The 15669-nt window shown below is 40.2% G+C and overlaps 1 protein-coding gene across 1 annotated transcript in view; it reads right to left on the bottom strand.

Moving 5' to 3' along the window:
* Positions 1–15669, bottom strand: part of mgat3b (beta-1,4-mannosyl-glycoprotein 4-beta-N-acetylglucosaminyltransferase b) — a 101316-nt gene that overhangs the window by 16710 nt on the left and 68937 nt on the right. Inside the window, exon 2 of the mRNA XM_049570947.1 lies at positions 6150–6609. Within this exon, the coding sequence (XP_049426904.1) occupies positions 6150–6608 (459 nt within the window). The 5' untranslated portion in view covers position 6609. The remainder of the gene's footprint in view (positions 1–6149; positions 6610–15669) is intronic.

The raw sequence follows: 15669 nt of genomic DNA, 5'->3' as shown, positions 1-15669 counted from the left end.
TGAAGCTGATCAAAGTTGGTGACTTGTCAAAAGTGAGGGTCAGTGCACCATGATCCCGTCCCCGTCCTGTAACATTCAACTTAACTCTCGGACTGATGTGAGCGGCCATAGAACCAAATTTAAAGTTAGGTTAAGTGAAAGAGACAAGATGTATCCTTTTCAGAATAATAATGCATTCTTGTACTTATGATCCATTAAATTAAAAACTTTGGAACTCCATCTCCGACAGTCAAAACATCGGCCAAAATTATTTTTGCTTTTTTTCTGATTTCTTCAACAAAGTTGTAGGGCTGTACCCAACACAGAATTTTGTTAGTAGATTGTTTGTAGATTTGGCTGTTCAATACGAATAGCTTGTTTGCAATCATGTGGCTATTATGACATGCAAAATTAAGATAAAGGGCAGCAAGTGATAAATCCACATACTCAGTGAATTGGATATAGAGGAAAATGACTATATAAAAGGGTTGTAAGAACCTGCAGGCAGCAGGTATCATCACAAAAATGAAAATCATGTTGGACGTGATCCATACAAAACAAGGAAATGTGAAATTTGTCTCATAGTTTGACCAAATTGCCCGGTGTAAACACGATCCTTGTTACAAATTACTTTATCCGCCAGACCTCCTGTTACTAATGTTACACAACAAGTCAATGAAAGCATACAAATATCTGCTGGACTACAACTATTTTACGTGGGGTCCATGACTTAACGACTGCTGGCTTCTTTTTGGTCAGGTGAGTAAATGTGCTTGAGCATAGTTTATTTTTCAGTCTTAGCCATCAGGCTACTGTTACTAGCTAACATTAGCTAGCTTTAGCTACTCTTGTCTACCTACTAGGTTAACCCTTCCCAGAGGCCTGGTGAAACGCTGTTAAAAATCTGGGTTGTGGCTAAAAAACTGAGAAGTTCTTACAGCACATTGTAATTGCATCCAGCTCAAGGCATGTTCATTTAACGTTTACATTTGAAATTAGTTAACTCCGCTCCTCCAGACTGAAGACAGAGGTTTTTGATCCACATCTGCCACTGTTTCTCAGTGACTTTTTGTTTTACTTCTCCACTTCACATCCTACTATTTTCAATTTGATTAGCACAGCCCTAAATAGCACAAATCAGGCATTAATGCAGTGTCGCCTGCCCTCCATCTGGACAGCTCACCAGCGTAAGATGTCACATGTAAAGAAGCTACAGTATATTTGACTATTTGTACATTATATTCCATACCAAGTTTGAGACATTGAACTGGCTTCGGATGGATTTTCAGGGTGACAGTGACATTTACACAATGTAGTAAGCAAGCCAAGTTTGCCCACTGAGCTAATGCGTGCTAACTACGCCAAAGGAGAATCAAAAATATGCAATAACATTTTTTGCCAACACTAAATGTCAAACAGAAGCCAGAGACTGTATTGTATCAAGTCGCTGTGAGCTGTAAATTCACCACTTCTAAGCAGAAGGCAGAAGATTATGTCATTTCAGAGCCTGACCAGGCAGGCAGCTGCCTCGGTCTCACTCAGATTCACCCTGGGTCTGTGTCTGCAGCTGCCTGTAGTGATGTGCAGCGTGACAGCGAGAAACGCTCATGCTGCAACTATGTCTTGGGACTGAAACCATGGGTACAGATCTGATGACAAGTTTGGGGGGGGACACAATCAGTTGTGATTTTTTTTTAATTGCAAGCGTGCAAATCATGCCCACAGAGCGCTTGAGATTGCCAGCATATTTCATGATTTCATAGAGGCTCATCACCATCACCAAGTCATTCAAAAAGCACTAAAAAGAGAATCATATGCTTACTTTTACTGTTTATTTCTCTTAAACAGTACTGTATACATTTGTTCAATTTCAGTCATTTAAGCTATTTAGAATTGGGGGGGACAATTTGTGTTTTTCAGAATTTGGGGGGGACATGTCCCCCCCGTCCCCCCCGGGATCTGCACCCATGACTGAAACGTCCCCAGAGCAGAGGTACAATGCACGCTGACAGACAAAACACGAATGACTGCTTGACTTGTTAGTCGACTGAGGGGTCTCTGACGATTTGAATCTTCAACTTTCGGAGGGCAGCCTTACAAAGTTGTAGCTCCTTCTGCATAGAACTTACCCTACATTTATTATATCATGGCCTAAGCCAAAGTCGGTATTCATGATTGGATATAAAGAGTATGTAAATGTACGTTCAGAAACCTTTGGTAAGACTGTTAGTTACAACATTTGTGCTTGTCTCATTGTCAAGTGTTACTAAGTAACCTTGTAAAAAGATCACATGTGACAGAATGAAATGAGGGCAAACAGTATGCAGTTAATGTTTAGAAACACATCCATAAAAGTGTAGCTGCTGCAATCACCGAGCAATGACACCTGATCATTACGTTGGTATGAAAGCAATTCCCGTGAAACACCGTTTTAGTGTTGACTGGCGACAGTGCATCACCACATGACCTAGGACGAGTGATTACAGAGTGTTATTTATTTATTTTTGGTCTCAAAGGTTCCATAAACACGGATGTGAGAACTTGCTGAGTGTTGGAGATTATTTACAAAGTGATAAAATAAAAAGGGAGGCAGCGTGATAAAAACACAGAGTGATAAAACAGGATGATGGCAGGAAGAGATGAGAAAAGAAACGCGATCAATAACGTGTGAGGTAATATTACATTAGAATTACCTCAAGAGGGTTGTGAAAATATCTTGCCTCAAAGCAAACAGCATTTATTACTCTGTTTTTCTTGTTAGGTTTTCTGCTGTCTTTCTAAAAATGCATACTTATGAAACAATATTTCTGTTGTTTTTACTCACTTTGTTTCATAAAAAATAATTTTAAGTATGCTGGGAAAACAAAGATTCCTAAAGTAACCTCTCCCTCATTGTCTTCCTGCAGGTGGCAGATGAGTGACAGTAAGAAAGCCTAAGTGAGCGACTGAAGCCTTTCTGTACATCCTGGACTCAATACTGTCTGCATGTGGATAATATAAAATATAAACACTCCACCTGTGCATAATTAAATATGTAAAAAATGATACTGGTAATATTTTACGAATCTAAAGTTCATCCCAAAGTAGAAATTCATTAAAATTATGTTTTGTATACGGCCAACCAGAGTGCAAATCCCACACATATTTTTCATGACCAGGAGTCCAAAAAACTATAATTGTGATTTCTGCCTTCCAAACACTCCCAGCACTACTGAGGAGCTGGGTGTAAAAATTCTATTTTATGACATGAGAGAAATTACAATGCTGTGAGCCCAAATTGGCTTTTCATCAAGTACGGAGGAATCCTTGTTCAATAGTGGGGGGGCGTTCAAAGGTGTTGTGATTCATGTGCACTTGACAAAAACACCAATTTGGTCTTGAGACTTTGTAATCTTTCTAATTACCAACACAGATTTTGCAGATTTTAACAGTGTTGAGAATCATTAGGAGGGGAAAAACTAATCCATCATGAAGCCCTACAGCCTTCACATCATACCATCACACCATACTGGTCAATATACTAACAACTAAAGAAGGTGGTGTCAACAGAAATGTATTTAATATTATCTAGTTTTTGTTTTCACTCCCAGTTTCATAAGTTTAAGATGAAACACTTTTTCAGTGTACACAAAATCCTTATTTCTCTCAAGTTTTGTGCATAAATATGTTAAAATCTGTGTTCATGAGCACTCTTGACAGACCTCTCCCCAGCTGTCTGGGCTTCTTTGCTGAGGCTGCTGCCCCCGCGACCCACACCCGGATAAGCGGAGGACGACGAGACGAGACGAGATGAGACAATGAGCACTCCTCCTTTGCCAAGATAATCTATCCACCTGACAGGTGCGGCATATCAACATGCTGATTAGCAACAACACTGCCACACAGGTGCGCCTGCCTTGGGCTGGTCACAATTAAAGGGCACTCTAAAATGTGCAGTTTTATTTTGAAAACATTTATTAAACACCCTGAACTATGGATTTCACAAGACTTGGGCCACAGATATGCATGTTTTGGTTACAGCGAATTCATCCATAAAGAAAAAAACATGTCTAATTTCAAATATCAGGTATAAAATCATCATCATGAAGTCATCATCAGTGCAGGTCACTATATGTGTCACCATTAAATCAAGACCGAATATGCCAGCTTGAAAAGTTGTGTTTTGAAAGTGGAAAGGGGGTCAAGAAATCAAATGTTGAGTTCTCGAGTTGGCCTGGGGCCTGTATCACGAAGCAGGATTAATGTCTTAGTGAGGTAGCTTCAGGGTTAACCCTGGGTTTTCGGTCTCACAAAGCCGGTTCAGTTCTTATCGGGGTAGATCACCATGGTAACTTACTCTGAACGGCTATCCTGCTCCGGAGCAGGGTAAGCCCAGGGTTGAATCTGATCCTATAAAAAGCACCACCCACTGGCCAATCAGCTGTTTGGAAAAAAATGACTCCACTGACAGAAATGCAGCCCAGTCATGACGGGAAGTTTAATTAATTTGATTGATTTTGATTTGAAAGTTTATTTTGAACATTAAAAAAGAAAAGAAAGCAACAACAACAGACAATGAAAAGATTGTTCAAAAAGGAGTGGAAAGAAGTCGAACTTTCATCCCACACCTTCATAAGAAAGAAACTGATCATTTGCAGACACTTAATAGCACCATTAATTAGTGCCAACATTTTGTTTTGTTGGAGGAAATGATCCCTGTTAAAGATAATGGGCCTAATTGACAGCTTTGCTGCTGGAAATGTGGAAAGTAGCCTATCATGTCTACACTTCATGGTGTTTGAGGGATTTTCCTTTTTGTTTTTTAAAGAGGGACACTAGGTATATTTTTGCGCAGCTGTTAATTTCTAACACAGCTCAATATCAGGATGATTTTATTCAGACTATCAGTTTGGTGTTGATATGATTTAATTGTGGCGTCAGCTTTAAGCTTTATTGTAGCATATATAATGTTATGACAAAGAAGACCAATTTATCAGACGCAATGATGTTAGACGATAATTGTAATACACACAATTCATCTGCGCAGCATTGATTTCATGGGATTCAAGGGTGTGATCAGTGTCAGATGTACAGGTACAGGTACTGTAGCTACTTGAACCAGTGATGAGTAATCATCATTTTATTTGCTACCTTGTTTGGTCTTGATTTTTCCCTCTCTCCTCCTCTTTTTTTTTTTCCTTCTCTATTATGTGATTTCATTGATGTTGTGACAGGGGAATTTCTTTGATAAGCTTTTAGTGGCCTCTAACCTCTCCGGCACTTTTCTTTTTTTAATCTTGTAAATTTTATATTGTCTGTTTTTAACATTACGTGCAAATAAACTAATCTAAACTAAAACTAAACATTATTCATCCCGTTATGCGTTGCCACGCATGTTTCCTCCTCCTGCAGCTGCCACGGTGTTGGCCTTTTCTGTAATGTTACTTTTCTCCTCCTCATATTTTAGTAGATTTAATCTCTGATCCTCATGAGAAATACTTTTTTTCCCCTCACATACGGCACTCTGTGAGGACGCTCAGTGACGCTGCGCTTCTCTCATGATTGTGATTGGTCTGCTGCGTGTGCGTTCACGGCTCTTGATAAAGCAACCCTGGGCTGAGTTACCGAGTTGATATCCAGCGTCATGATGCCGATTATCCTGATTGCCATTGTTAGGGTTAGTCAACCCAGGATAGGTCTGGGTAACCCAGGAAAGGTTGATCTCGCTTCGTGATACAGGCCCCTGGTTGCAAGTGGTCTGCTGTTGTGAGGCCAGTTGGATGGACTGGTAAATTCTTGGAAACATCAGAGATGGTTTATGGTAGTAAAATGAACATTCAGTTCACAGGCAACAGCTCTGTTGGACATTCTTGCAGTCAGCATGCTCACAGAAGGCTCCCTCAAAACTTGTGACATCTGTGGCATTGTGTGACGAAACTGCAGATTTTGGAGTGGCCTTTTATTTGGACCATTCCAAGGCACACCTGTGTCGTAATCATGCTGTTTAATCAGCATCTTGATAAGCCACACCTGCCAGGTGGATGGATTATCTTGGAAACGTGCTCACAAAGAAATAAATTTTTGTGTGCATAGAAAAATCTTTATTTCACCCCGTAAAAAAGGAGCTAAAACCAAAGTGTCACATTTATTTTTTTGTTTGGTGTACATAATGTTAGAGTATATAGAGTTACCTCATTCGGAGTGTCTCCCCGCTCATTCTCCTCTGGTTTCTCCCAAGGGTGAGGGGGCGCCGGCTCCTCCCTCAACCTCATCTCCAGCCCTGCGCTGCCAACGATCCCAGCACCTCCAACCATAACTCCGCCGATCCCCAGCCCCATCCCTCCTCCTCCTCCACCTCCTCCTCCCCCTCCCACAGCGCCCGCTACAGCTCTTGCTTTGGTGTCCGGTTGACGGAGGACGGGTAGGGGAGGGGCCTCTTCAGGAGAGGCGGGGCTGAGCGGGGTGGTGCCTACACCCTTCTCCCTCCAGAAGAAGCCAGTGACCATGATGAAGGACTTGATGTTGGGGTACGGCGCTGAGAGCTCGCGCAGCAGGGAGACGTAGTGGAGGGCCTTGTAGTAGTGGAGGAAGGAGATGACGCACAGGCCCACTGTGCAGAGCAAGAACACCCTGTGCCGCCGCATTTTCATCCTGGACAGAGAGGAAGGAGGGAGACGGAGAGAAATGAAGAAACATGAGCCTGAGTAATAACATCAGAAAACAATTTCCGTTTTGGAATAATGTCTTTATTCCCATATGCACTATCTTCCTCTGTGGCCAAGTCACAATTAACTTAAAAATAATGGCCTCCGGGTTGCTAAAGAGAAAAAAATAAAAAACAATCAGCACCTCTTGGCTATAATAGGAGCAATAGTCCAGACCATTCAAACTAGCACAAAAGTGACAATGTTTACCGTCTTCCCACCCAGTCTGTTGTTTTCTCCTCTAATTACAAGAAAGTAGCTGAAGAGGTTTAAAAACAATTGTTAAAAAGGAAAATTAGAATTTAAATACATTTTTAGAGGCAAAGGATGTGGGGGTTCCAGCCTCTTTGCTCTTTCAATCAATAAAGAGCAAATGAATGAATGAATCAGTAACAGAGTTAGCTTGATTAGAACACACATAATTTAACATGAGTCAAGATTTTCAAGTCAACAAGCTCGAATACAATTAAGCCAATTAGTCAGTTTAAAAAACAAGTGTAATTTGATATGTTGCTCCTAATGACAAACAAACAGAGAATAATTAGCAGATTACAGTCCTCTTCAGCTCTACTGCACTTTGTAGCGTCTTTCATCTCATAGTTTTTGTTTTACAGTCCACAACTTCATTATTTTGGTTCTCTCTTAACGCTCTCATCCAAGCCCCCAGGAACAGTGCCCAGCATGAAGCCAATCTTACATAGTGGCCAAACACGGAACTACAACTTCCAGGTCCACGTTGCCCAGAAAAGTCTTTTTCCATGGACTTATGTTGAGAAAGAGATGCCTGAAAATCAGTAAATACATTTTTTTTTTTAATGTTACAACCCCCGTGAAATTACTTGTTTCACTATCGAGATATGATCCATTCAGTCCGATAACATTTGGAAAGTCTAGAAGAGCCGCATGATTAAATCATTTTTAATCATTTTTCTTTCTGGCTCAATGAGGCAACTTTCATAGAAATGACTGATTGCCCGCTTCCAAAGATGTATCTAGTTCTCTCTATACATCCAGCTCTCATCAGCTAACATCCAGGTACATATTTTTAATGAAACGTTTCAAATAAATCAACTGTATGCTACCTGCCCAGCAGTGAATGGCACACATTAGCGGCTAACGGGCTAACAGATGAACATAGTGTAGTATTTAGGAGCTAAAGAGACAAATATTTCTAGGGTTGCAGAATAATTTTGGCATGTCATTGGTAGCAGCCGATATTGGCCATAAATTTAAATAGCAGAATTGGCCAACATGCTGATAATATCGGTTGGTCATCTGTACTGGCCAATATTCAGAATTGGCTAACATGCTGTTTTCTTAATTTGAACAATGAATTAATATTATGTACACTGGAAAACATTGTATTTCGTCTCTCCACCTGTCTCATATTATGATGTTAACTCCCCCAAAGAAAAGATCTCATAATCACTAAAATTGGTGGGTAAAGAAGTGGATAAATCGATATCAGGATCAGTTATCAGTCAAACATGTCGGCATATCAGATATTAGCAAAAAAAAATACAACATCGTGCATCCCTTAATATTTCCCTCAGCAGCTGGTGGAGACCAAAACTAAAGCTAAAAGTAGTTTGTCAGACTTAAGGTCATCAAGTGGACAGAAACATGAGTCAATAATTTTGTGCTTTATCTGATGGATGTGTAGAAGGTTACTTTATAGGGTGATAATATGCCATGTTGTTTCACAGCTTGTTTCATTGTCCCTAAAGCGGCCAAATCAATTAATTCAGGTTTAAGCTACAACCTGTGAAAGTGCAGGTTTATTCAATCTAAACTGCTTAAACATTTGTTAATACACACATAACTGCAGGCCTGTTCATGGCAGTGCTGTGGCCTGCTCTGTGCAGTGAGCTGTACATAATTTTTTCTGATGATCATGTTGATTAAACGGTTCGATTTTATTTCCATTCTGTAGCCTTTTATTACGAGACAAAGATAAAGTGAAGCATACATGGAATAGACTGAGCTGACAGAACAGAAAATCAACATTGTCAAGTGCATCATTATCTACACTGTCTTTGCTTCTCATTGGGGACTGTCATAAAACGTACTTCTTTATAGGTATGATCATAATATCCAAAAATACATTGTGACACATGGATTACAGATAATCCTCATCTGGTCCTACTTCTACACATCTGCCTGAGTCATTTCACCTACATTTTCTCCCTACTACGATAAAAAATTGATTCAAATAGCACATTAAAGTGGACTCAAAGCATCTGAACATGAGCGTTTTTCTTGGCTTTCAGTGGGATTTCCTCTTTAACCACTCACAGGCAGTACGGTCAAGAAACGGGGACACTCAGCGCTTACGCAGCAAGATTTATTCTTGCACTCTAATCCATCCTCAAAAAAAATGTTGAACATCTGAACACATTAAGCATACAATGTGCAGGGGAATAAAAAAGAAGAAAAAAACAAAACACTGAGGTAAGGGGGAAAAAAAGAGCCAACTCTGCCTGTGACCTCCAAGCAATGCATCACATGAATCTGAAGTAGCTTGTTCAGCACAGACCCCCCGAGGGTCTCCACTGCTGGGTATGAAACGAAAGGCGGAGCGGGAACAGGGCTGTGAAGAGGGGCAGGGGAGGAGTGAGGTCCCGCTGAAGATGGGGGAGGACAAGGAGGAAGAGGAGGAGAGGATGGTGGTCCAGTGGAGGGAGGAGAGGAATGAATGAGGCATGAGTGGGAGCCTGACGGAGTGAATGTGAGGGCAGAGAAGAGAGGAGGGAGAGTGAGAGTCCTCTGTGAGAATGAAGCGTTTTACATTCATGTGCTGCATTAACAGAACGCTGTGAGGCTGAACCAGAAGCTCAAAAAGGTTCATGTTAACGGCTTAACACAAGTATTAAGAGTGTAATCACACTAATCTGCACATGGATCTTTAGCCATGTCTAAGTCCCACAATCTGAAAATGAATTACCAGAGGTGGGACAAAGTAAGATAAGACTCTTCATCTTGGCTACGAAGTCCTGAGTCAAGTCAGTAAGTCCCGAGTCATGATTCAAGTCCAAATGAAGTTAAGTAGCATTCGTGTTTAAGCCTCTGCAAAGTTGCAAGTCCTTTTTTGGTTTTGTCAAGTTGAAAGTTTCGTATATCTTCCTAATTAAAACCCCTATTGATTAGGTTAGTTTTAGCAAAAGAATCACGGCTGGTCGTTGTCATAAGGTGTGGGATGTGCGTGATAAGTAGGCTAGTTGATTAACTGTTACCCTCGCTAACAGGTACCAGAATTTCAAGTCAGTTGAACTTATTATCAAGATACACAGGAGTCTGGATCATTGTGCGAGCCTAACCAGTGACTCTGATCATCAATGTCTCTACAGCTGGTGCTTCTCAAAGTCAAGGAAGGATCCTTAGATGGCTGAATTTCAAGGAGGCTATGTCACTGAATTCCTCCAAAGAACTGTGCCAATGTCAATGATTCTTCAAATTCTACTGACAACTGAATCCTTCCTTCAGAGAATTTTCAAGGATGCATGTGTGTAGTTGCTGAAAAATGTGATCACAGTTTTGATTTGGCTCTTATATACAATATTTTCTTTGCAATGTTTAACCTTGTCAGATTAAATTTGAGCTCAATTTTTTGAGTGTTTTCTTACTTTTAGACTAGTTGACCAGCTTAAGTTTAAACCTCATTTTAACGTCAGGGAAATTAGTCATTAGGAACATCCTTAGTTGTCAAAATATGTACTTATTGTAACGTGACAATGTGGCGTATGTGTATATGTAACATAGAATAACTCAACATTAACATTTGGCTTCAGAGGACACAAACCCCTGTCTCCTGGGTCAGAGTTCTTTATCTATTTGCTGTTTTATTTATTGACATTATTTTGATTGTAATGGTTTTGAAACTACCTCAGAATTGTTAAATGTCATACTGTTTGGCAAAAGTTGACACATTCTGACATTAAATCATAATTTGAGGTACAATTACTGTCTGGTTTCTTTAAATTTGACTTCAGGAGCAAAAATCAGCCCTTAAACTTGAAAGAAATCATGAATAGATTTTTTAAGTGTGATAATTATTAATATCAACTGAAAAAATTTGAAGGAAAGAAAATGTAAGCGTTTCTAAATGAGATGTTGATGCACTTTTTGGGTTGTGTTGTGGGAAAGAAATCTGTCCCGCGCTCCCTGTGTCGTCAGTCAACAAGCACTAATACAGCAGCTCAGGCACTAATATCTTTGGATAGAGAGGTGTTACCATGTGTAACAACTCCATCTTCTCATTAAAATATATGTGAAATATACATAATACTTCAGCTGATATGAGCACAATCACACATGGAAGAAAAGAGGGAGGAGGATAAGGCAGGGTGATGGGAGCAGAAGGGAGAAAAGAAGATGAAGTCAAAGGAAAAGAGGAGATGAGGTGGAAGCTGGTGGCGTTTGGTGTATTACCGAAGCACTGCGCCACCTCATCTCCCGCTGCCACATCCTCTCTGCAACTCTTTCAATTCCCCACTATTATCTGTCATCTTCAATTCCCCTTCACGTTCACTCCCTCCTTCACTCCACTCTTCTGTCTCCCACACAGCTCGCCATAAAAGACAAAGAGGAGGAAGCGAGGGGTGAGTAAAAGACTCATCCCGTTTTTTTTCCACCAATACACAGAGAAATGGAAAGAAACAGTGACAGAGAGGGAAGCAAAACGGGCTTTCTTTCTTCCTCACCAAAAATCCTTTAATACATTTAAATCATGCTGCATGTCGGATTTGGAGATTACTTGATGAAGAGTCAGATTAGCGCACAAATTTTTTTTTCTACCAATGTAGTGAAAAAAGATAGCATATGTTCAATGCAGATTTTGGCAGGTGAAACAAAGTCGTTATTTTTCTTTTGGTAATATAGGTGCGGTTGCTGTTGGAGATTTTTTCCAGTTGCTTTCACTAAAAGGGAAGCCACTACATGTTGACGATGTAGGCATTAACCTGAAGAGTAACATATCTAAAGTTAAAGACTATAATTAGGGAGGGAGATGCCGTGTTTACAGAGTTATTAACAGATTGAGCACACATTGAAAAGAACAGACATTGTGAACGTGTGAGTTGTTGAAGAGGTGTGACACTAGTGAGGACGCATCATCTTTGCACATTTTGCCCACGAATGCTCAAGGTAATAGTCATAACCTGGAACAATTATTAAAAACATGTCCAGAATATGTAGAAACAGATGCTCAGGATTTAGGACATCATAAGAAAACAGGGAAACTTAACTTAATGCACGGACATTGCACGAAAGTGTATTACATGCTTAGCTGAAAAGTCGGTTCTGTAGTACAGTGGATAAGCTCTCATATTATAACAATGCATTTTATAAGAAAAGCATAACATCTGAGGACCGTGAGAGGTAAAATCCAAGATGTCTGCCAGCGCTGGGTCTTATGTCCAATGGTCTGATTTTGAAACTAACCAGTGAGCAAACATTTAGAGTGTCAATGCCAGCTATATTTCACTATACTTCCCAACACCGTACACCTCAACCACTGTGATGTTCAACAGAGAAATCATACCTAAAAATCTGAATTCAAATTGGGAAATAATTTGTTCATTAATTAAAGCCATTAAGAAGTTAAAACAATGCAGGTGCAGGTGGTTTGATTTAAAAACATAACTGAAAAGTTTAGTTGCTGTGGGTGTTATTTAGGGCTGCCCCCTGATAGTCGGCCAAATGTTAGTTGACCATTAAGGTCATTAGTCGGCAAGATTTCATTGGTCGCTTGGTTGCAAAAAAAAAAAAAAAAAAAAGAAAAAAAAAAGAAAGGGTGAAATCTTTTGGGAGCTGCACCTTGACAACATAAATCAAAACCTATAATGACTGGACCATGTGGGAATTTGATTTGAAAGGACAGACACAGGAAGTGTCCACGCTCAGCAGTCAGACAGGAGTCAGGTTAATTTCCAGGGCTGGTACCTGCGGTTATTCCACAGGCTAGTTAATAACATGTCGGGCAGGAAATCCAAAGTGTGGGATCATTTTGAGAAGGTGAAGGACGAACCCAAGGTGATATGTAAACTCATCTTCATTGGTCGACTCCAAACATGACGTATCATCTGAAACATGGAAGTAGCTACATGCCCATTAGCCCACAGCATCATTAACAGGCGGCTCGCTCAGTGTGTGACGTGCACTTGGAGATAAAATATAGGCCTATATTAATGAAGGTTCATTAGTACGGTTTTGTATTTCTCTGTAATGTAGCACAGTGTTAACAATGTTACTGATACTATTCTTTCTCACACCTTCAACTCAAACCAAATATATCAAATATATATCAAATATATCATTTAATGATTTAATTATTGTAAACATGCGGGCGACTAGTCGCAAAATTCTTAGTCAGGGGCAGCCCTTGATTTATTGTTACCACCAGGTACTTTTACAGATGGAGATGAATAACAAAACAATAACTAATTCATCAGATGATGGTCTCTAAATTACGACTGAAATGTTTTGAATATATAAAAAAGGGCAAAATGTAGTTGTATTTTTAAAATTTAAAAAAAAAAAAAAAAATTTTTTGGCTTTTGCCTTAATACGACAGGACAGATCAAGTGTGAAAAGGGGGAAAGAGAGAAGGGATGACATGCAGCAAGGGGCCACAGAGTGGAATCGAACCTGCAGCCGCTGCAGCAAGGACACTCCCTTCATACATGGGGTGCCTGCCCTCCCCACTGAGTTTTGGGCACCAGTTAGTGCAAATTTACCACCCTTATTAGCCCATCACCAATCCACACACCCCATCACCAATCCATATTCAAAAGCACTTACAAACAGAGAAACCGCAGGCATCGTGAGGGTGTTTGCTGTTGATTTTGGGACTCCCAGGTACGTCTAGTCCAAGACATGAATGCCGTAATTACTCCCATGTGCTCAAGTCACCAGTCTTTGCCAGTCTATTGCTGCAACCTTCGTCTTCCCTGTGACGCTGCCTGTCAGATAATGAGCAGGGTGGAGTTTAAAAATACTTGCTGAATCTTTTGTCATTTTCAGTCAGAGTAAGTCAGTGAACCTGATCCTTGAAGTAGGACAAGGAACATTAAAACCAATGATGAGTGCCAGCTGTGGAAATGTACAAACAATCAAAAGTATGTGCAGCATGGGATTAACATTTCATGGATATACTTTTTGAACACATTTGCTTTCTAAATTATATTTCTTAATAATAAACCGGGCGGCACATTTGCTTCACTTTTTCTTTACCCTTTACATGGACAATACATTGTATGACCAATTTGCCACATTGTGAAAAGATATACCTGTATAACACTTTGCTCTTTTTTTAGAGATGAACTTTAAATTTTCAGTTTGTCATCAACAATGATTACAAAATGCATTTATTATAACTAAGCATGTCTTATTCTTTGAAATTAATTCTAGTATAGTACTTTATTTCTACATGTATTTGTGTAGAACTCAGTAATTGTGCAAACTCTGATATGAAGGCACAAAACTGCCAAAAGAGAAAATACAGAGAAATACACCAAAGCAAGTTTACAGAGTTGCAGCAGCTTGTTAACTGCACGAAAATGCCAACGCAAGCTGTAGAGATGTTGATAGATTCAGACTTGGACAACTCCTGTTTTGATCAACATTCTGAATCCGATTTGGACGAAGAAGCAAACGAGTTTGGCGGGACAAAAGAGGATCTCCATGACGGTGACAATGACACACGGGCAAGATGACCACAAAAGAGAAAACACTGAACAATCACTGAACGTGGCAACGTGTTCCGCTATACCTCAGAGAGAATATTATTTTCATTATTTTCATTATTAGTATTAGTATTATTATTATATTAAAGAATGGAATAAGATAACATAATGCCTGATCACACAGGTCGCGTTTTAACAGCTGGAGGCCCCTTCTTCTAATTGATTTCAATGAGAATGAAGCTTTTTTCTTGCGGTTTTCATGTTGCGATGTGCCTCTCATTCCTGTGCTTTAAGCGCCTGGCGTTTTTGCCCGAGCGCTCTGAACGCCTCGAGTTGAAAAAACTCAGACAAGAAAAACGTCCCACGTCATCTCTGCCTTTTCCCCATTGTCCAATCAGATGATTTGAGAGAGGGGCCTTCTGTGGTAATCATGAAAACAAGTTTACAGCTGGCAAACTACGGAGGGGAAACGACAGACAGCAGGTTGTCAAACTGCCCCGAGTCATCCTAAAGTATGCCTGGAAACGGCCATCATGGAGGTGAAGCTCCTGGACCAACTGGTGGTACTCCCCATGATCCACCCTCTTTTTTAGGGTCTCGTGTACCCACACAGATCTCTGTTTCCCTGTGCCCAACACACTATGTACTGACAGCCTCTCACCCTCAACCAGAGCTACAGCAAGTGCCTGAACATGTTAGGGACTAGTTACTAATTACTGTCAAATAAATAAAATAAATAAACAGTATACTGATTAGAATTGGCTGGTTGCCTGGCAACAATAAAAAGGCACAGCACGCGTGTTTTTTTTTTTTTTTTGTTAATAGTGGCATTTGGCTATAAAAAAGAAAGGCAGTGCGGCGCCTTGCGTTTTACAGCCTGCTAAACGCATGTGATCAGGGCCTAAAATGTGTTGTGTTTAAAGGCAGACGGTCTCCTCTTTCGATTCCTATTGTTTACATATTCAACAACAAATTATTCTGTGGGTCCTGAAAGATGAGTCATTATGATCAAAAATGCTGGCGGTGACTGGCAACTTAAAAATAATACTGGGGGAAGTGCAAACAATCATCTATCTTCATCATCTTCAGAACTGCCCACTGCACCTTTAAAACACGGCAAACTGGTCTGTTCTAACCTGTTTAAGATCTCGCCAACGTACGGCCAAGGCAACACCCAGAAACCGTCTCCATGGCAAAACGCCAGTCAATCATGTGTTCAGGTCTGGAATGCATTGAACTGAGGGAACAGGAAATATTCAGAAAAGTGCTTTTTCTGTTTTTTAATTCGGGCCGGCCTGAGTTCCTGTGTTTATACAACTGCAAGC

This window comes from Epinephelus fuscoguttatus, linkage group LG3, assembly GCF_011397635.1.
Source record: "Epinephelus fuscoguttatus linkage group LG3, E.fuscoguttatus.final_Chr_v1".
Lineage (NCBI taxonomy): Eukaryota > Metazoa > Chordata > Actinopteri > Perciformes > Serranidae > Epinephelus > Epinephelus fuscoguttatus.
The sequence above is the reverse complement of the archived record's forward strand: the minus strand, read 5'-3'. Positions and strand labels throughout refer to the sequence as shown.